Here is a 22,236-nt window from a genome sequence, read left to right as displayed (position 1 = left end):
TTTTTCTCACTTTAAGGGCTTAAGGACGAACTTTTCGAATATTTTTGGACTTTTTACATATTCTCCACTAAAATATGCGTTGTTTGCCTTTTTAAACATTAAAATCCTTCAATCCGTTCAGGAGTTATGACATTTTAAAGATTTGCATGAAATTTTAGGAGAGTGAATCAATGTCTGGTCAGATTGTATTTTCGGTAATGAATTTTTTTCTCGAAACGGAGTAGGATTTCGGGAGTATGTCTGTTGACCAAAAATGCTTGCAATTGACCCCTGCAACTAAAAATAATTTTTCCAAGACGATTCGAAAGTCTCTTTTTTCACCCAAAACTTTCAGCACTTACTCGAATTTTTTTCTCGAAAGTGGTTAGGATTTCGGAAGTATGTGTATTCACCAAAAATGATTGCCATTGACCCCCGAAACCGAAAATAATTTTTTTAGAATTAATTAAAAATTTTTTTTTTCGTCGAAAAATTTCAGAACCTACCCCCTGTCGATTTTTTTTAAAAATCACTTTTTCATTTTCAGTATTTTTGTTCGACGCCCTACAGAAAAGTTGTCAAATACTTTTTTGTAGGTACCCATGAGCTCTACTTCAGAAAAAAGTTTCATTGAAATATATTCACTATTGTAGGAGTTATGAACATTTGAAAATTGGACCATTTTTATGGAGTTTTTCTCATTTTTCGGGGTTAAGGATCAACTTTTCGAATATTTTTACGATTTCTACATATTCCTCACCTAAATACGCGTTGTTTGCTTTTTTAAACATTAAAATCCTTCGATCCGTTCAGGAGTTATGACATTTTAAAGATTCGCATGAAATTTCAAGGAAGCATTTCTCGCCTCACATTAGATTTTCGGTAATGAATTTTTTTCTCGAAAGTGTGTAGGATTTCGGCGGTATGTGTAATGACCAAAAATGCTTGTAATTGACCCCCGCAAACGAAAATAATTTTTTTAAAACGATTTGAAAAATTTGTTTTTCGTCGAAAAATTTCAGCACCTACTCGATTTTTTTTCTCGAAAGTGGATAGGATTTTGGAGGTATGTGTATTCACCAAAAATGATTATAATTGATCCCCGCAGCCAAAAATAATTTTTCCAGAACGATTTGAAATTTTTTAATTTAATTGTTAACAGCGTTTTAACGAAGCCTCCATCAACAAATTGGTATTCTTGATTTTCATCTTATTTTGGCCTCTAGAATCTCCTATTAAAATTTTTACCAGGGGTGGCCGAACACCCTGTATAAAAATGTTCAAGAAAATTTCGTTTCGTAAGACAGTTTGGATTCCAAAATTCGAGCTTCGACACGATGTCTATTTGTTTGAAATTTTTATGAATTCTTGATGTTAATTTAAAACTTCAGAAATCCCTTGAACCGAAAAATTTCGTTCGTTTTCTATTAAATTACAAATTTTATCCTCGTCTATTTCAGTCGAACGTCACGAACTCATGGGACGACCTAATACTTTCTACAGTATTTTATATTTTATATTTATACTGTCTTGTTCTCAATCGACGTATCGTAAACCCACGGATTTGAAGAAATCGAGAACTGTCAGGCGCGTGTAATCCCTAAATCCGACTGTACCGGAATTCTTCCCCTTCGGAATCCAACATCCCCACGCGCGACCAAACTTGATATTAAGAGACTTTCAGTATACTTGATAAGTTTGACAAGTTACAACGAAGTTGTATACTTTCAGTACCGTGTCGGTGCTTGAATATTTCATAAATGTAACTGTGTAACTTTGAACAACGTCGACGTCAGAATATCTCAAACAGGAATTTAAATGCTACCGTTCATAGTCGTTATGCATTATTGAAATATTGTAACAAGAGAGTTGGGATGGATCTGATTTTTGTCTCACACTTTCGCAACATCGAAGTATTCGATTCCAATATACGCCATTTTGACAATTCCAACGACGTTCCAAGACACTCGACATCGAATTGGAACGACATCGTGTTTTCAAGCTACGATACTTCGATACTAGCGATGGGATCAAGTATATTACAAGTATACTCGAATCCTTTGTAACTACTTTGGCAAAAAATAACAGTTTCAAATATATTCGAATCTTCCTCGAATACGATCGAAACTTTCATAAATATTATATTGGAAACTCTGTGATCTTCTCAGTCTGTTACTTTGAAAAGCAATTATGGTGCATAATTATATTGCAATTCAAAATTATATGTACATGTAATACTGTAAACATTGTAGATAAAAATATTTAATTTTGAATAATTTTTCTATTATAAACGAATTTAAATACAGTTGTTTCTGACACATAACATTTAGATTGGATTAAATATGCAATTTATTTATATAGTTAAATTATTATTAAGTGGTTTTATATTCGTAAAAATCTTCCCAGTCTGTTACTTTGAGAAATAATTATGATACATAATTATGTTGCAATGTATAATTAAATACTGTATATACATATATACATGTAATGATGAAACTGTAGTTTTATAATTTTTATTAAATATTCTGATTAAAAATATTTAATTTTGAATATATTTTCTATCATAAACGAATTTAAATACAGTTGTTTCAGACACATAGCATTTAGATTGGATTAAATATGCAATTTATTTATATAATAGTGTACAAAATAGTATTTTGTAATTTAATTTCAATTTTTATATTGGCTTATCCATTACTAATCTATCATTTTTCCTTTATTTTTCAATCGATGAATATTATGTCTGATTTCCAAGATTCGAGTACTAATTATGAAAGATATGATTTCCTGTCACGTCGAAGTATTTATAAGTATCTTTTCGAAGCTTCCAAGTACTCATTCTAGAGTTCGATATCTATTTGTTTAGAATAAATACACTTCAAGTATAATTATTCAAACATAGGTATTAAAATTGACACGAATGCGTAAGTATTATAATAATATTTTAATGCGATAACGTCTATTTTTAATTGGGTACAATATTTTCTAAACTATCGAGGACTGTTCGAATTTGACAAAATTATTCAGAGTTAAATCGTTTCTGCTTTATCGCTCGGTTCTCAGTGCAAAAGTATCTTCAAGGAAATTCAACTTAGGATTGTGAAAGTAGAAAGTTGAAACCTTTAAAACAACTCAAGATTATTGGACTTCTTTCCTTTCAGTTTTAAAAGTCCAACGATTAACAACGTTTTTTATGACCAATCGTGCTTGCATTTCTCCCTTTCATCCTCTTTTCAGCTATGAGCAGTACTTTGTAAATTATTCAAACACGAGGTAAGATCTTCGTGGCACGCCTCTCAATCAAATATGTATTCATTTCTAGGAAACGTGTTCTCGTAACATCTAGAACGCGTGGGTTCTTAAAGAAATTTACAATGGTAGGAAATTATAATAGTCAGCTTGTAACTATGAAATGTCAATATCACTGTTATAAAAATAGAAAATAACAAGCACCATAGAAACTTGTAGCAGTGGTAGAAGAATGTTAACACTAAACCTACCACGACCGGTCAAATGACCGTTTTTAAAATTTCGTTTAGAATTTCCAACACACAATATTATTTTAGCGCCACTTAACTTCACGACTTTTCTTATAATATACGTACAATGAATTTTACAATATTCACTTCTAATCTTATTGTTTATTTTCTGAGAAAAATATGTAGTCTGTCTTGCCTACCACGGCCGGTCATCTGACCGGTTGAACGATTTACGTTTTTTTGTAAAAAACTGGACATTTGGTACCAAATTCTGATTAGCTTCCGATGTAAATAGGAAATATACGTATAGCAAAGACGAAAGGAGAGAATCTACAGTTTCCACTGTCTTAGAACAGTCTAACAATGCGTATTAAAAATAGTTAAACTTTAGACGCGTTTAGTTTCGAAACTATTAGTGTTTTATTAATTATTGAGGCATTATTAGAAGCGGCAAAACCTCCCCTTTAAAATGGTTTTCGGTTTTTGTCGATCCGACTTTCCGTTTTCGAGATATCGTAATTTATGTAAAAGGTAATTTTTTTAATTCGACAACGATCACGCTCGGCGCCTCATAAAGGCCTATTAATGCGTATTAAAAAATCATAAAACTTTAAACACGTGCAGTTCCGAAACTATTAGTGTTTTATTAATTATTGAGGCATTGTTAGAAGCGGCAAAGCCTCCCCTTTAAAATGGCTTTTGGTTTTTGTCGATCCGACTTTCCGTTTCGGAGGTATCATCGTGTAAAGACAATCGTAATTTTTAAAATTCCGCTACGTCTGACTCTCCGCCTTATGAAAGCCTATTAACGCGTATTAAAAATACTAAAAACTTTAGATGCGTGCAGTTCCGAAACTATTAGTGTTTTATTAATAATTGAGGCATTGTTAGAAGCGGCAAAGCCTCCCCTTTAAAATGGCTTTTGGTTTTTGACGATCCGACTTTCCGTTTTCGAGATATCGTAATTTATGTAAAAGGTAATTTTTTTAATTCGACTATCTCTGTCTTCGTCTAACGGAGCCGGACCTCTTTGTCGCACGTGCTTGGTGCTGACCTACCCCGCGTACGTGACTCTCGTGACCCAGTGTCGGCGTAGTATTTCCAAGAATTTACTACGCACTGTTTACTATCTACGCGCGCGAGATGAATGAAATCGCGAGCGCACAACGAAACGTAAACAAACCTTATCTCCGAAACTAGCCACCACATCGACTTGAAATTAAAATCGCTATATCTCCGGAACTAATGGAGCTATCGACTCGTACAAACGCTCATTTTAAAGGGCTTTTCATCCTCTACTTAATGATCATATCACCTACTATAATTTTTGCTATCTTCTTTGTTTCTTTTGAAATTTACTTTGACGCTACGTACCCAAAGAAGTTTCAGCAATTCCTACTGATCGTACGACTAGTGTACGATAAAACTGAACCATAAATTGTTTATTTAATTGAAAATGAATTTAAATACAGGACGTTTGCGTAATTACTAGACAGCACTTCTTCTTAAATAGTTCTTTTCTCTAGAACTAACTACGGTATCCATTTGGAACAAAATTCGTTTTCAAGGGTGTTTTATCTTCCATCCGATGAATATTAAAAAATTTTTTCACATAAAAGAAAAGAACATCTTACGAATGAACATCAAAACACAACTTTCTATACATATGTAAAAATTAGAAGTACGTTACCTCGTTAAAAGAAAAAAGAAAGATTGGTCATTTGATCGGTCATGGTAGGAATGGGTATACATGCAGTGCCGGTAGGTTTAGTGTTAAGGCAAAGGATGAATCAAAAGACGCGTGAAATATCAAGGTGAAAAGAAAGGTTTTATGTTCTTTTTTTTTACTTTTCTGGTAAACTCCTCAACCATACTATCCATTAAACCCTTAAGTACAGGAATAATTTGTGTTAAAAGTGTGATGTATGTGGAAGGATCGACGACCAGGTGTGGAACATACAGGATTCTTCTATGCCTTCATCTTCGTGTCTTCATTGTACTCAATGATTAATCGTTTCCGTGATCATTCTCCATTTATCTACGAATGTAATCTGTATAGCTGTCTAATCTAATAAGTGAAATTTCACTGTTAAATTAAAATCTATGATGTTTTAAAAAAGTTACAACTTTCTTCACGTTGGTATTTTAAGGTCAAAAGTAGTAGAAGTAACAAATATTTGTTAGAAATTTCAGTTGTAACGAGACAATCTTACCGGCAAGACCACAATTTGAACTCGAGTAATAATCGTTTAATCGTTTTTTGAACCGTTTGAATTAACTAGAAATTTAAAAAACAACATCGTTTCAAGAAATAATTGGAATAATACGTAATAATTGAATACTAATGAGGACTGTGGACGAGGAATCTGTGGAAAGCTGAAATTTATAAAACACTGCACGCTATGAAAGTATGAACGTGACCACTAGAATTATAGAGGATTTTCATGGAGGTTATAAAATCTTTCAAATAACTGTCGTGATCACTTAGAATGAGCGTAAGACAGTAGGGTTTCAAAAAGGATGGTAAAATCCAGATATATCGGTGGCGAGCGCCACAAATCTCTTCCACGTAAAGTAAAAGAAAAGTAAAGAATGGAAAGCTCTTGCTGCTCACTGAACGCACGAGCGTCCCTCTGTTTACCGCCGTCTGTCGATGCGCCATCTTGAAAATCATTGCCTGGAGAACCGAGGGCCGGAGATTCGCCTTAATCCTTTAAGATGGGAACATGTCCGACAAATAATTAGTCCGATCTTGAGAGGTTTGTTCAAAGGATAGAATCTGTCGCGAGGAAAATTGAATAAAAATCCCAATATGCAGGTTTTTTAATGATAACCTGTTTCATTGATTTCATTGATCGTTTTTAAAAGTCCCAGTAGATAATAGGTATTTATATATTTGTTTAATTTTTCCCTTTCAGTTGCATGGACCTCCGTCCCTTTCTTTTTATACTCCCTCTTCAAACCAAGTCTTCTATTCCCATTTCATCTATTTAATGCTACTTAATACCTGATACTTTATATAACTTAATTCTTAATACTACCACAGACGAGGTATACAAGTAAACCTTACATCTTATGGACCTTCGTGGCCCAATCTGATTGCTATATCGACCTGAAAATTTGGAGGTGCTTTTAGCGTCCGTTTCTCATGCATGGCGGTCAGTTGATAAACTATTCACTGAATTAATATTAATGGGCAGACTGCTCCAGTGTGTGCGTAAATAGATATGAGTTGACTATGGGAGGAATTGGAAAGGGCAATACAGTCTTATCAGATGGCAGACCGGTGTCCGAAGGAAACTGCTCTTCCATTTACACACACTAATGCATAGCCATCTTGTATATGAGTTCAGGTGCTTCGTATAGTTTCCGGGATTCGAGGAAAGAAACAGTTGATTCTAATGGTCTCCTAAAATAGTGAATGTGTTTTATTGAAATTTATTTATGAAGTAGAGCTCATTAATACCTACAAAAAAGTATTAAACAGTATTTCCGTAGAGTGCCAAATTTATTTATTAAAAATGAAAAACGAATTTTATAGAAAAATCGACAGAGTACAAGTGGAGAAATTTTTTAATTTGAAATTACAAAAATTTTAATTTCATTAAAAAATTTCAAATCATACTGAAAAATTATTTTTGGTTAAGGGAGTTAATTGCGACCATTTTTGCTGAATACATATATCTCCGAATTCCTACGCAGTTTCGAGAAAAATATTTTTTACCGAAAATATAATGTGTGATGAGAAATGTTTCCCCAAAATTCCATACGTATGTATAAAAAATCGTAACTCCTGAACGGATTCGACGAGTTTAATGTTTCGAAATGCAAACAAAGTGTATTTTGTTGGAAAATATTTACAAATTCCAAGAATTTTGGAAAAGTTGTTCCTTAACCCCATAAATTGAGAAAATCTGCATAAAAATAGTCCAATTTTTAAATAACCATAACTCCTATAATAATGAATGTATTTCATTGAAATTTATTTATGAAGTAGAGCTCATGGATACCTACAAAAAATTATTAAACAACATTATCGAAAACCGCCAAACTAGTTTATTAAAAATGAAAGAGAAATTTTTAACAAAAATCGATAGAGGGTAGGTGCTGGAAATTTTCGGCGAAATTGCAAAGTTTCAAATCATTTTGAAAAAATTATTTTTAGTCTCAGGGGCCGATTACAATCACTTTTGTTGAATAAATATACCCCCAAAATCCTATTCATTTTCAAGAAAAAAATTTAGGAAGGTGGATAAAGTCGACAAAATTACAAAATTTCAAATCGTTCTGAAAAAATTATTTTTGGTTGCAGGTGTCAATTACAATCATTTTTGGTCAATACATATATCCTCGAAATCCTACGCATTTTCGAGAAAAAAATTCTTTACCGAAAATATAATCTGTGACCAGATTAGTTCCTCCGAAATTTCATGCAAATGTTTAAAATATCATAACTTCTGAACGGATTGGAGGATTTTAATGTTTCAAAAGGCAAACAACGCGTATTTTGGTGGAGAATATTAAAAAATTCGAAGCATATTCGAAAAATTGGTCCTTGACCCTATAAATTGAGAAAAACTCCATACGATTGGTTCAATTTTCAAACGACCATAACTCTTATAATAGTGAATGTATTGCATTGAAATTTATTTATGAAGTAGAGCTCATGGATACCTTCTAAAAGGTATTACACAATCTTGTCATATAGTGCCAACCAAATTTATTAAAAATCAAAAACAAATTTTGAAGAAAAATCGCTGGGGGTAGGTGCCTGAATTTTTCGTTTAAATTGAAAAATTTCAAATCGTTATGAAAAAATTATTTTTAGTTTCACGAGCCAATTACAATCATTTTTGGTGAATAGACATACCGCCGAAATCCTATCCACTTTCGAGAAAAAAATTCAGGAAAATGGACAAATTTTTCAACAAAAGTAAAAAATTTCAAATCCTTCTGGAAAAATTATTTTTAATTGCAAGGAGCAATTACCATCATTTTTGGTGAATAAACATACGCCCGAAATTCTACGGATTTTCGAGAAAAAAATTCATTACCAAAAATATAATGTCTGACCATGAATGATTCTTATGCGTTTGTTTAAAACAGTGTAACTTCTGAACGTATTGGAGGATTTTAATGTTTCAAAATGCAAACAACGTGTATTTTGATGAAGAATATCTAGGAATTCTACTTATGTTGGAATAGTTGTTCCTTAATTCCGTAAAGTAAGAAACATCCCATTAACACTAGGTTTACGGTACGCGTCAATTTGACGCACTCAGATTCTGAACTTAACGTTATGGGATTCATAAATATTATTTATTAGCAATTTATGTTGAATTGAATTGATGTAATGATATGGATGTATCCTCTAATTAAAAGAAAAGCTGCATTTTAATGCAACTGTCAACGTAACGAATTATAATAAAAATATGCGCAACGAGTGTCCGTAAACCTAGTGTTAAGAGGGTCAATTTTCAAAGGTTCACAACTCCTACAGTAGTGAGTGCACTTCATTGATGATTCATTGGTTTACAATATCCAACTAAATAGTAGTGGTGTCGTCTAGCTTGGAGTCCCAAGGGCAAATAATGTTTGAATCTTTTCAGTTTATCATTACGGTTCATAATACCTCCGGGTCCGTTTTCTGTTTCAGGTGGTGCCGCCGCCAGGAACGGTCACGCCGTCCTCCCATGGCCGCACGTTGTCGACGCGCAGGAGGACTCTTGAGTGCACTTCCGCTCCAGGATTGACGGTGCATCCCGCTACAGGAACTTCGTCGGGCAGCACCTCGCCTCGCAGAGTCGGTTCTTTTCGGAGAAGTACCGGGTCCGCCGATCGACCGTCTCAGATGTTCTGCCGCAGGAGACCTTCCTGGCAGGAAGTCGACATACATGCCACTTCCGGGTAAGTAGAATCAAGAATGTAAGACCGGATTGTTTCGCGCGGGACGGAGATACAATCAACCTGATTTGAATATTACAGAGAACTCTGTTGACTCTGGCACGATCAAGGCCGAGCCAGTGTTCTACAGTGTGTTAGGAAATGATAGGTTCACTCACATTTATTATCGTAACTTATAGAGAAATGTATCAACTGTTCTCAAACTTTCAAGATATAATGTCCTTGTATTAACAAATCTGATTGCTAAATTTCGTTTTCGAGTAATATTTCAAAATGATGTAACATAAGAATATCATAATTTTAACATATTTCAACCGTTAATAAATGATAGGTTCACTTTAAAAAACATATTTATACATAGTCGTTAAATAATTCTTAACAAAGTAAAAATTAAAATTAATATTTAATAGGGTTTCCACCACTTTTAATTAATAAATTGATTCGCTTCGGCATAGATTCGACAAGATTTATGAGTTGCCGAGTAGTAATGCGATCCCAAGCGTTCGTAATTGCCGTTTTGAGCTCGTTTACACTATTGAATTGGCGACAATCATCGTAAACATTGCGTACTAGTTGTCCCCATAAATTCTCAATCAGGTTAAGATCAGGAGACCTTGATGGCCATATTAATGTGTCTATATTTTTAGTTTTTAACCATTGTTTAATGCTTGATGAAGCGTGCACTGTTGCGTTATCATGCATGAATGTTAATTTTGCAGACGAAAAACGGCGAATATAGGGCAAAAGGTGTTCTTCTAAAACAGCTTGATATTTTTTTGAATCGGGTCGTGTATCAAGGAAGGCTAATGTCGTCTTGCCAAATCCAGAGAACGCCGCCCAAATCATCACAGAACCTCCACCAAAGTTACGCTTTGAAAAATAACGCGATTCTGTACATAGATTGTGCCAATAGTTCGCCAACCCATCTGGCCCATCTAAGTTGAATTTCTTTTCATCAGACCAAATAATCTAAAAATTTAAAAATATGTAAATTGCAACGTCCTCGCTAAAAAATGTGCACATACCGAATGCCACTGATGGGTCCACGTTTGATGCAAATCTGCAAATGTTACACGTGTTTTGCAATGCTCCTTTTTAAGCGTTGGGACAGATTTCATTTTCTTGTATACAAGATTAGAAGATTCTTTTAAAACATTCCATACTGTCACATGTGAAACATTTGGCGCGAATTCGTTGCGTAATCGTCGACTTCCTATTGTTGAATTTGATGCACTCGCGATAATTGCTCTTTTATTGCGTGGTGTCAATTTTGCTGGTTTTCCAGGTGATTTTTTCACACCATATTCATCCCCATTTTTTATAAACTGATTCACCACATTGCAAGATCTGCCTATGCGACGACCAATTTCTCGATGAGACATTCCAGAGTCTTTATACGCCAATATCTGTCCTTTCTCTTTTTCATTCAAAACTTTACCCCTGCCCATTTTTAAAAAAATGCTTTAACACCTTAATAACTCGATACTTCGATACTTTAATACATATCTTTTACACTGTAAATGCATGGGAAGATTCATGAGAAATTGTTTACTGTTTGTTTCCTTTGTAACCAGGATACGTAACAAACGACACGCAAACAAACTGACGGTGTCAAGCAACCAAATTCAAAATGAATGCATTATAACGAAAGAATATTGTGATGTATTAAATTTTGGTACATTAACAAATCGTTTAATCGTCCTTTTAGCAAGTGAACCTATCATTTATTAACGGTTAAAAGCTGGTTACATTCAGTAAAAGATTTCTAGTTTCTTTTTGAACCGTTGTTTCCATATAATGTTTAGCAGAACAGTTTTTAATATAAAAGCTAAAAATTCTGAAAATTTGAAACTGATTCATGCACTTCTTTCTAAATTATTATCATAAGTATGACTGAACCTATCATTTCCTAACACACTGTATAATATTATTATTATTTTATTGAGCCCTTGGAATACAGTAGAGTTATAAGGCTGAACGTGAGATACCTCGTAATGATGCAAAGTGCATAATAAGGTTATGTCTAAAGCATGAAAATAAAATAGAAACATCAAAGGAATCTTGAAGATTGTTAACGTTGATGAAGATATACGATTTAGAGAGTTATATCGGTCATAAAGTGTCCGATGAAATTCTTGTAAGAAGATCGAGCGGTGTCTAAGAGCTACCAATGATGCATTTAACACGTTGACTGCCAGTCTAAAACCGTAAAATTGTTTACGAGCCCAAAACTTTAATTTTAGATAATTGTAAACTACATAACTTAAAACTTGTCGTAGTACATACTTTCGTAACTTCATTAAAATTTATGAAGCCTATTCAAATTTATTTTCTTTAACATTTCAACTTGAGAATTAATTCTTTTAGTTCCATTGTTAAAAGTTGTGTCACCCATATATGGGTGACGTGGCAGTCAAAGTGTTAAGTTATTTCACTTAATTTAATCGATAAAATAGCAAGGCATACAATTTTATAAGCAAACAAGAAGTCAACGATAATAGGAGGATGCTTCAATGATGAAAAATTGATTCCCTTGTCAATATTATTGGATAGTCATAATCAATGACAAGACATTGGGCGATCTAATTTGTATATTAGAAATATATAAAGTGGGAAGTCGTAAGATGTCAGAAACAACTCGAAGAGAACTCGTTTAATTAATTACCGTATTACATTAATTCTTTCAATCATCTAATGTACCTTGAACGTCTTCTTTCATTCTCGATTAAATAAATAGCGTTCGTTTGGAGTGCATTCGGCCTCTAGGCTCGAATTACTTTCCTTTCGAGCGAAAGTTAAAAATAGCGTCCCTAATGGTAGCCCGTATACGTCATCGATCATTACACTCGGAGCCCTGCTGATCGTCGTCAAGTTTTATTAGGCTGCACCTGCTGCGCTTAATTTTATTTCCGTGGCTCGAGTGGATTGCGTCGCGAGCAGTCTTTTACGATCTCCCAGCGATACTTCCGAGGCTGCCAAGATGTTCTCCATTAAATATAAGTAACGAGACAAATCTCTGTGTCCAATTTCCATGCACGAACAAACCTTTACAACGCGTTTGGCTCGCCACTAATTCACAAAGATCAAGCAAGCCCATCACTCTTCAGATTCAACGTCGCTAGAACCATTGGCGACGTTTGAACTTTGCTAGAAAATTTCTTTTCGATTCTTGTGAAATAATTTTAAAATCCTTTACGAGATCAAAACTTTGATTCAAATCAATATAACTTAAAATTTGTCTTAATATTTACTTTATATTTTGTCTTAAAATTTATGAATCCTATTCAAATTTATTTCCTTTAACATTTCAATTTGAGAATTAATTTTTTTAGTTACGTAGTGAAAAGTTATGTCACTTATACAGTATGAGGCACAAATTAGTCCCCACGATATTGTGTTGGAATTTCTAGCTTTTGGATCTGACGCGTGTTATCCCCTGAAAATTCAGCAGATGGCGCTGAGCATGTCCTAAAAAGAACAGAGAGCTTTTGGTGCCATCACATGTTTCGTTATGCCTTTTTCAAGTTTAATAAATATGTTTAATTTGTGTGTTTGAATCATTCAGTTTCACTACCTTAACCCAACAAATTGCAGTTACTTAAATTTAAAAACAAATTGATTTTCAATCAAAAAATTACAATTTAAGGTCACGTTAATTTGTTTACGCTCAAATACTATAGTTACGCTCTGAAGTGAACAACTATTTCGGCTACTGTAAAAGAACATCTTAAGTTCATCCTTCGTTTATTTCCGCCGTATCTCCGGAAGGGTGCTTTTTTTTATTTATTACGCTGTAACCCTCTACGGAATTATTAACACAAGTTTACATAGAGAGAGAGAAAAAAAAAAATTACAAAAATATGTACATGAGACAGTGAACTTACAAGGAACCTTCGCGAACGGTCCGGCTTCGGTTTTCGATGAAACTTCGTACACTTATGAAGCAGCCAAAAATAATCGACACGTATTTTTGTTTAGCTGCGGTAGCTCGAGTTTAAGGGGTGAAACCACCCCTTGAAGTTTTGGCTCGAAACGGCTATCTCGAAAACGGAAAGACATACGAAAAAATTGTTAATGGGCGAGGTTAATGGTTTCTTATGTACAATAACACGGTGTCAAAAAATGTAACAAAATATAATTTGTTTATAACAAAAAAAAATTTATTAACTTAATTTTTCATTTTATTCAAATTTTCATAATGACAAGAAATGACGAGCATTTTATTCCAAATTCATTGGTATGTAACATTTTAAAATTGCCTCTTACAGTTTTGTAGATTTTGATGATTTACATCTTGCGCGTACATCCACTATGGTAGTAGCCGTTCTAACTTTGATTTTAATGAAGCACTGTAGGCTTGCACTAATTCATACAGTAACAAGTAACAAGTAACAGTAACGGTAACAAGTTTCTTAACAGCAATGAAAAGATTAATTGTGTTTATTATCCACCTATGACAGCGTGGCAAAGGTGGAGCGATTTATAAATTATAAATACATACAGTGTGTATAGCAATTATTCTATGTAGTTTCGATAATAGTGGTACTTGTCGAAAAAATGTTTGAAACATAAAGATTTCTTACACCATGCGCATTTAATTATTGCCACGTCACCACAAATATGGCATCTTGGTTCATTTTTAACAAAATAGCAGTACTCAACAGGATTCTGGAATGCATTTGGTTTTTCATCTATACAGGGTATTCGGCCACTCATGGGAAAAATTTTAATGGGAGATTCTAGAGGCCAAAATAACACGGAAATCAAGAATTCTAATTTGTTGATGGAGGCTTCGTTAAAAAGTTAACAAAATTAAATTAAAAAATTTCAAATCATTCTGAAAAAATTATTTTTGGTTGCGGGGATCAATTATAATCATTCTTGGTGAATAGACATAACCTCAAACTCCTACCCATTTTGGAGAAAAAAATTCGAGTAGGTACTGAAATTTTTAGATGAAATTAAAAAATGTCAAATCATACTAAAAAAATTATATGTAGTTACAGGGGTCAATTACAATTATTTTTAGTGAATAGACATACTCCGAAATCCTACGCGCTTTCAAAAAAAAAAATTCTTTACCGAAAATCTAATGTGAGGCTACAAATGCTTCCCTGAAATTTCATGCATATCTTTAAAACGTCATAACTTCTGAACGGATTGGGCGATTTTAACGTTTAAAAAAGCAAACTACGCGTATTTTGGTGGAGAATATGTACAAATCGTAAAAATATTCGAAAAGTTGGTCCTTGACCCCGCAAAATGAGAAAAACCTCATAAAAATGGTCCAATTTTTAAAGAGCCATAACTCCTACAATAGTGAATATATTTCAGTGAAATTTAGGCTGGAAGTAGAGCTCATGGGTACCTACAAAAAAGTATTAGACAACTTTTCTGTAGGGCATCAAACAAAATTACTAAAAATGAAAAAGGATTTTTTAAGAAAAATCGATAGGGGGTAGGTGCCTAAATTTTTCGGCGAAAATGAAAAGTTTGAAATCACTCTGAAAAAATTATATTCGGTTGTGGGGATCAATTACAATCATTTTTGGTGAATAAACACATCCCCGAAATCCTACGCAGTTTCGAGAAAAAAATTCAAGGAGCTGTTGAAAGTTTTGGATGAAAAAAAAAGGATTTCAAATCGTCTTGGAAAAATTATTTTTAGTTGCAGGGGTCAATTACAGTATTTTTGGTGAATAGATATACCTCTGAATTCCTAACCATTTTCGAACAAAAAATTCCTCTCCGAAAATATAATTTCTGACTAGAAGTGTTACCCCTAATTTTCATGCGAATCTTTAAAATATCATAACTTCTGAAGGGATTGAAGGATTCTAATGTTTCAAAATTCAAACTACACGTATTTTAATGGAGGGTATGTAGAAATTCTAAAAATATTGAAAAAGTAGTTCGTTGACTTCGTAAAGTTAGAAAAACCCCATAAAAATGGTCCAATTTTCAAACAGCCATAACTCCTGAAATAGTGAATATATTTCAATGAAACTTTTTTCTGAAGTAGAGCTCATGGGTACCTACAAAAAAGTGTTAGACAAATTTCCTGTAGAGCGACAAACAAATTTATTAAAAATGAAAAACGAATTTTTAAGAAAATTAAGGGGGTAGCTTGACATCGAGGAATAGCTCCCGCGAACGCAGCGCGTAAAAGCCGATTTAAAACTCTCGCGGTCGCGTCGTGGCAACCTAGCAATAGTACTGAGGGGGCTAGGGGGTAAAGTGACAACCCACCAAGCTACCCCACTATTATTAACTGTTTATTATTTACACGAGTGATGTGGGTAACTGCAGCCACACGTAGGTTAAGATATAATGTCTCTGAACTAAGAACCGCGATTACGCGTTTTCACCAGACTTCCTTATACACGGTCTCTTCCGGACTGTTCTATGACAACGTCTCTAACCGGCCTTTTTTCTTTCTTAACATCTACTCTCTATATACACTGCCTTACCCTAATAGCAAAGGGAGAGAAAAAGAGATAGGACAGAAAGACGGAAAAACGAAACTGGAAAATATCTAGCGTAGGGAAAGTGTAGCTAGTGAAAGAGAGGAAAACAGACGCCTCGTACGGCTCTGGTCACCAAGTGTTTAACAGGACGACCAGGCTCGCACGAGACCCTGGGAAAATGGAAAAATAAAAAGCTTAAAACTAGCCTCACATTCCATTTCCATTCATACTCTGGCAAGGGCGTAGTGGCTATACAGTGACTATACATACACCAGAATGAGAAGTGGTTTTTTGTATTACGCAGCGCCAGGTCATGAATAATATTTTTGATATCCAACAAGATGGGGTTAAGATTAACATTTATGGTGAGCTTAGAGAGGGAGAAAAGAGCACTCAGACAATCAGAATAGATGAAAACATTATCGAATGAAAGATTAGAGGCACATATTATGGCATTTTTGATAGCAAGACATTCTGCGGTAAAATTGGAAGACCATTTATTCAGCGCAAACAAGGATGAAACATTAATATCTGGTGAGAGAAAAGCAGCACCAACATTATCCTCATCATCTTGGCTTCCATCAGTGAAGAATGAAATCGAATTTGAAGGGTGCTTTAAAATTATTCGTTTTGCTGTTTTTCGCGATCGTGTTCATTTTCTAATTGCACCGGGGAAAGGACGGGAGCGTAGCCGAGAGAAAAACGAAGCGTCAGTTACCTGAATCGACACGAAAGGACATCGTCTTGAAACGTTCGCTCGAAGGATCCATCGATCCGTCCTGCTCGAACGATTCGAACTTGGGTTTCTCGTTAGTCATGATTCTTGGGGTTGCGCTCATGATGTCCCTCTATGTTGTCTCGCGAACGTTTGATTTATCGCCGTTCGCGTTGTTCGTGATTTCATCGACAGCTGGGATCGTCGCCAAAGGCTTCCGACAAATTTAGAAAGAAACATCGGATCCCCGCTCACGATTCCAATTTATTTTACCGATACCGACCTCATTCCCGCTTGTCAGAACGTATAGAAGGAGGCTCCTTTCGGACGAACGACAACAAATGAACGACGTAAATACCTGTTATGTACTCTTGTACAATGAGAATTCCCTCGGCGACGAAAGACAACGTTGCAAAAAATAGGTCGCAATTATGGATAGTTCCGTACGCGAAAAATAATTACGGAGAATTCATCAAACTTATCTATTGAAAGGATATTATTCTCAGTATTTTTTCAATTAAAATTGTTAGAATGTAATACGGTGGACGAAATTCCTATAAAATATAGTTTTCGTAATAATTATATACGCCATATTACGATAATGGGTGAACACAGAATTGAAACATTTCAATGACAGAAATAAATATAAATTCTTACATCTTTCTTATATCAGATAAATGTTGTTAGAATATTCAGTTTCAATTTCGCGCCTTTCTTTTTGTTATTAAGTAATGCCGTTAGGTGGCGCCATAATAGGTTGTTTTTTTTCCTTCCTTCTTTTGTTTTTTTTGTGCGTGTGGCTCTTTTCCTGTTTAATGAGGTTTGCTGTTTGGCTGAGTTGGAGGTTTTAATATTTGTACGAAATAAAGTTTAATTATCAAACGAATATATTATTTTGTCAAAAGTTTAAACGAAAGTTCTATAGTTCCGTAACCGACAAAATAATTATTACGGAGAATTCATCAAATTTATCTATTGAAAGGATATTATTCTCAGTATTTTTTCAATTAAAATTGTTAGAATGTAATACGGTGGACGAAATTCCTATAAAATATAGTTTTCGTAATAATTATATACGCCATATTACGATAATGGGTGAACACAGAATTGAAACATTTCAATGACAGAAATAAATATAAATTTTTACATCTTCCTTAAACCAGATAAATATTGTTAGAATATTCAGTTTCAATTTCGCGCCTTTCTTGTTGTTATTAAGTAATGCCACCTAACAAGGTGGCGCCATAATAGGTTGTTTTTTTCCTTCCTTCTTTTGTTTTTTTGTGTGCGTGTGGCTCTTTTCCTGTTTAATGAGGTTTGCTGTTTGGCTGAGTTGGAGGTTTTAATATTTGTACGAAATAAAGTTTAATTATCAAACGAATATATTATTTTGTCAAAAGTTTAAACGAAAGTTCTATAGTTCCGTAACCGAAAAATAATTATTACGGAAAATTCATCAAACTCATCGATTGAAACGATATTATTCATAGTATTTTTCAATTAAAATTGTTAGACTGTAATACGGTGGACGAAATTTCTATAAAATATAAGTTTTTCGTAATAATTATATACGCCATATTACGGTAATGGGTGAACACAGAATTGAAACATTTCAATGACAGAAATAAATATAAATTCTTACATCTTTCTTAAATCAGATAAATATTGTTAGAATATTCAGTTTCAATTTCGCGCTTTTCTTGTTGTTATTAAGTAATGCCGTTAGGTGGCGCCATAATAGGTTGTTTTTTTTTCTTCCTTCTTTTGTTTTTTTGTGTACGTGTGGTTCTTTTCCTGTTTAATGAGGTTTGCTGTTTGGCTGAGTTGGAGGTTTTAATATTTGTACGAAATAAAGTTTAATTATCAAACGAATATATTATTTTGTCAAAAGTTTAAACGAAAGTTCTATAGTTCCGTAACCGAAAAATAATTATTACGGAAAATTCATCAAACTCATCGATTGAAACGATATTATTCATAGTATTTTTCAATTAAAATTGTTAGAATGTAATACGGTGGACGAAATTTCTATAAAATATAAGTTTTTCGTAATAATTATACAGGTTGTTCGGCCACCCCTGGGAAAAATTTTAATGGAAGATTCTAGAGGCCAAAATAAGTCGAAAATTAAGAATATCAATTTGTTGATTGAGGCTTCGTTAAAGAGCTATTAAAAAATTAAATTAAAAAATTTTAAATCGATCTACAAAAATTATTTTCGGTTGCGGGGGTCATTTACAATCATTTTTGGTGAATAGACATACCTCTGCAAACCTATGCATTTTCGAGAAAAAAATTCAGAAAGGTGGACAAAGTCGACAAAATTACAAAATTTCAAATCGTTCTGGAAAAATTATTTTTGGTTGCAGGAGTCAACTAAAATCATTTTTGGTCAATATATATACCCCCGAAATCCTACGAATTTTCGAGAAAAAAATTCCTTACCGAAAATATAATGGCTGACCATACCATTGATATATTTCCCTGAAATTTCATGCGTATGTTTAAAACATCATAACTTCTGAACGGATTGGAGGATTTCTATGTTTAAAAAAGCAAACTACGCGTATTTTGGCGAAGAATATGTAGAAATCGCAAAAATATTCGAAAACTACATCCTTAACCCCGAAAAATGAGAAAAACCCCATGAAAATGGTCCAATTTTCAAACGTCCATAACTCTTACAATAGTGAATATATTTCAGTGAAATTTAGGCTGGAAGTAGAGCTCATGGATACCTATGGAAAAGTATTAGACAACATTTCCGTGCAACGCCAAAGAAATTAATTAAAAATAAAAAACGAATTTGTAAGAAAAATAGACAGGGCGCAGATGCTGAAATTTTTCGGTGAAAAAAAATTTCAAATCGTTCTGGAAAAATTATTTTTGGTTAGGAGAATTAATTGCGATCATTTTTGGTGAATACATATATCCCCGAAATCCTACGCATTTTCGAGAAAAAAATTCTTTACCAAAAATATAATGTGTGACCAGATTAGTTTCCCCGAAATTTCATGCAAATGTTTAAAATATCATAACTTCTGAGCGGATTGGAGGATTTTCATGTTTCAAAAGGCAAACATCGCGTATTTTATTGAAGAATATGTAGAAATTCCAAAAATATTCGAAAAGTTGTTCCTTGCCCCGAAAAGTCAGAAAAACCTCATAAAAATCGTCCAATTTTCAAACGTCCATTACTTCTACAATAGTGAACATATTTCAATGAAACTTTTTCCTGAACTAGAGCACATGGGCACCTACAAAAAAGTATTAAATAACTTTTCTGTAGGGCGTTAAACAAATTTATTAAAACTGAAAAACGAATTTTTAAGAAAAATCGCCAGAAGGTAGGTGCTGAAATTTTTCGATGAAAAAAAAATTTCAAATCATTTTGGAAAAATTATTTTTGGTTAAGGAAATTAATTGCGATCATTTTTGGAGAATACATATATCCCCGAAATCCTACGCATTTTCGAGAAAAAAATTCTTTACCAAAAATATAATGTGTGACCAGATTAGTTTCCTCGAAATTTCATGCAAATGTTTAAAATATCATAACTTCTGAGCGGATTGGAGGATTTTCATGTTTGAAAAGGCAAACAACGCGTATTTTATTGAAGAATATGTAGAAATTCTAAGAATATTCGAGAAGTTGATCCTTGGCCCCGTAAAATGAGAAAATCCCCATAAAAGTGGTACAATCTTCAAACGTCCATAACTTCTACAATAGTGAACGTATCTCAATGGAATTTAGTATGGGAATAGAGCTCGTGGATACCTCTCAAAAAGTACTAAACAAAATTTCCGTAGGACGTCAAACAAATTTATTAAAAATGAAAAACGAATTTTTAAGAAAAATTGCCAGATGGTAGGTGCTGAAATTTTTCGGTGAAAAAAAAATTTCAAATCATTTTGGAAAAATTATTTTCGGTTACGGGGGTCAATTACCATAACTTTTCGTGAATAGACCTACCCCCGGAATCCTACCTACTTTCTAGAAAAAAATTCAATACGGGCGGAACTTTAAACGTTAATAACTTGTTAACGAAGCCTCAAAGAACAAATTGTTATTCTTGTTTTTCGTCTTATTTTGGCCTCTAGAATCTCCTATTAAAATTTTCCCCAGAGGTGGCCGAATACCCTGTATATTTTCATATATCAACATATTTTACGCGCTAAAGATCCGCAGTCTAATTATAATAAAGAGCACATAGCATATAAAATGTATCGTTTGATATTCTAGATTGGAAATGCTGCGCCCCCTATTCGAATCTAAACTTTGTCGCGATGTGTCAGTCGCGAAACTTTCGTTTTATCAAAATTCATATTGAAAGTGGAAGTTTCGTTCGACAGACATCGCGAATTTATATCCGTCGGCCTCGACTTTCCCGCGCTTCGTAAGTGCACGTCGTGTTCCGGCGTAGGTTTCGGCTTCTCGCGCGGAGAAATACTTTATGCAACACGGGCCAGGAACTTCGTCGAACGAAACGTCGTTTCGGGTTTGTGCATTGTCGTTGCGGTATCGAGACGCCAGATTTCGGTTGGCTGACAATACAGAATGGACGTCGTCGATTCTCTGCGAGTTCTCTGCGCAGAAAACTCCGGGAGTCCCCGATACGATCGTCTTAGGTTGTTACATCGCATTTTATTATTGCAGACGTCGTGCAGTATTGATCAAAGGTACACCTGCATCGTGTCTATTTTGCAAAAGAATGCAGATAAATGTATTTTCGAATTTTGTTAACTGATTTGCGAAAGGAAAAATGTTTCTCGGATAATCGTGAAACAATTTATGAAGAGTGACGTTGAAAGTCTTTTAAGAAACATATTATGAAAACTATACTTCTGTTCGTGTCTTCGGACATTTGCTTGACTAGATTGGAAAATGAAAACTGAGGTAAAAACAATTTACTGAAACGATCTTTTTTTTTTATTTAATTTTTACTGTTGCATCAATCTATTAGCAACCACGATGCCTTACAACCGTTAGATATAGAATTAGGTTAAATTAAATGACATTTATACGCTTAACATAGAAATATAAGGTACGCTAGACACAGAGATTAAGTTGAATGAAATATGTTTATATGTTTAAGAAATTTTAGTACTCTTGAGCAAGAATCTGCAGTCCTGGTTACTTCTTCGGAGTTTCCATCAATTTGTATTTCAGGCAAGAGGTAGTGATATGCTCAATCGAATTAACAGTCTGGCAGATGTTGCACTCTTGTTACTTCATTTTAATGGGTTTATTTATATTAAATTATTACAATAGTGTAGAATTTATAATACACAGATGACGAAAGTAACATGGAAATGGGTGGTTCTGCTTTTTTGTGAACACGGGATTTACGTAGATCATGAATAATTGTCACAGCAAATTATCGCAGAAGTTTTATTAGAAACTTCTATTGAACTTGTTTTAGCATATTGAAAAATAGCATTCAGATAACGCACAGTAATCTGTAAGCTACAAATGCAAGGATTACAGTGGTTTCGAGTGGAACTATATGGAATAGTCCCAAGTTCCTACTATTTGAAACTAATCGGGTTATCGAGAACTGTAATTATTTGAAACGTATTAGGCACACATTGTTTAAACAGCTTAACAGTTCCACGTTTGCAATTAGGAAGTTTACAATGGTTGGTTGAAACAGTGAATACAAGTAACTACTTACATTTAAATTATGATTTA

The 22,236-nt window shown here is 33.8% G+C and overlaps 1 protein-coding gene across 5 annotated transcripts in view; it reads left to right on the top strand.

Moving 5' to 3' along the window:
* The window catches only part of Unc-13-4a (BAI1 associated protein 3), a 301,637-nt gene that overhangs the window by 144,572 nt on the left and 134,829 nt on the right, over positions 1-22,236 (top strand). For all 5 annotated transcript variants that reach the window (XR_013080617.1, XM_076776805.1, XM_076776807.1 and 2 more), the window contains one exon: positions 9,115-9,365. Coding sequence is in view for 4 of the 5 variants with exons in the window: in XM_076776805.1 (XP_076632920.1) it covers positions 9,115-9,365 (251 nt within the window). In the remaining variant the exon portion in view is untranslated. The remainder of the gene's footprint in view (positions 1-9,114; positions 9,366-22,236) is intronic.

Source organism: Colletes latitarsis, chromosome 11, assembly GCF_051014445.1.
Source record: "Colletes latitarsis isolate SP2378_abdomen chromosome 11, iyColLati1, whole genome shotgun sequence".
In the NCBI taxonomy this organism is placed as follows: domain Eukaryota; kingdom Metazoa; phylum Arthropoda; class Insecta; order Hymenoptera; family Colletidae; genus Colletes; species Colletes latitarsis.
Note: the sequence above shows the minus strand (reverse complement) of the source record. Positions and strands in the feature narration are given on the sequence as shown.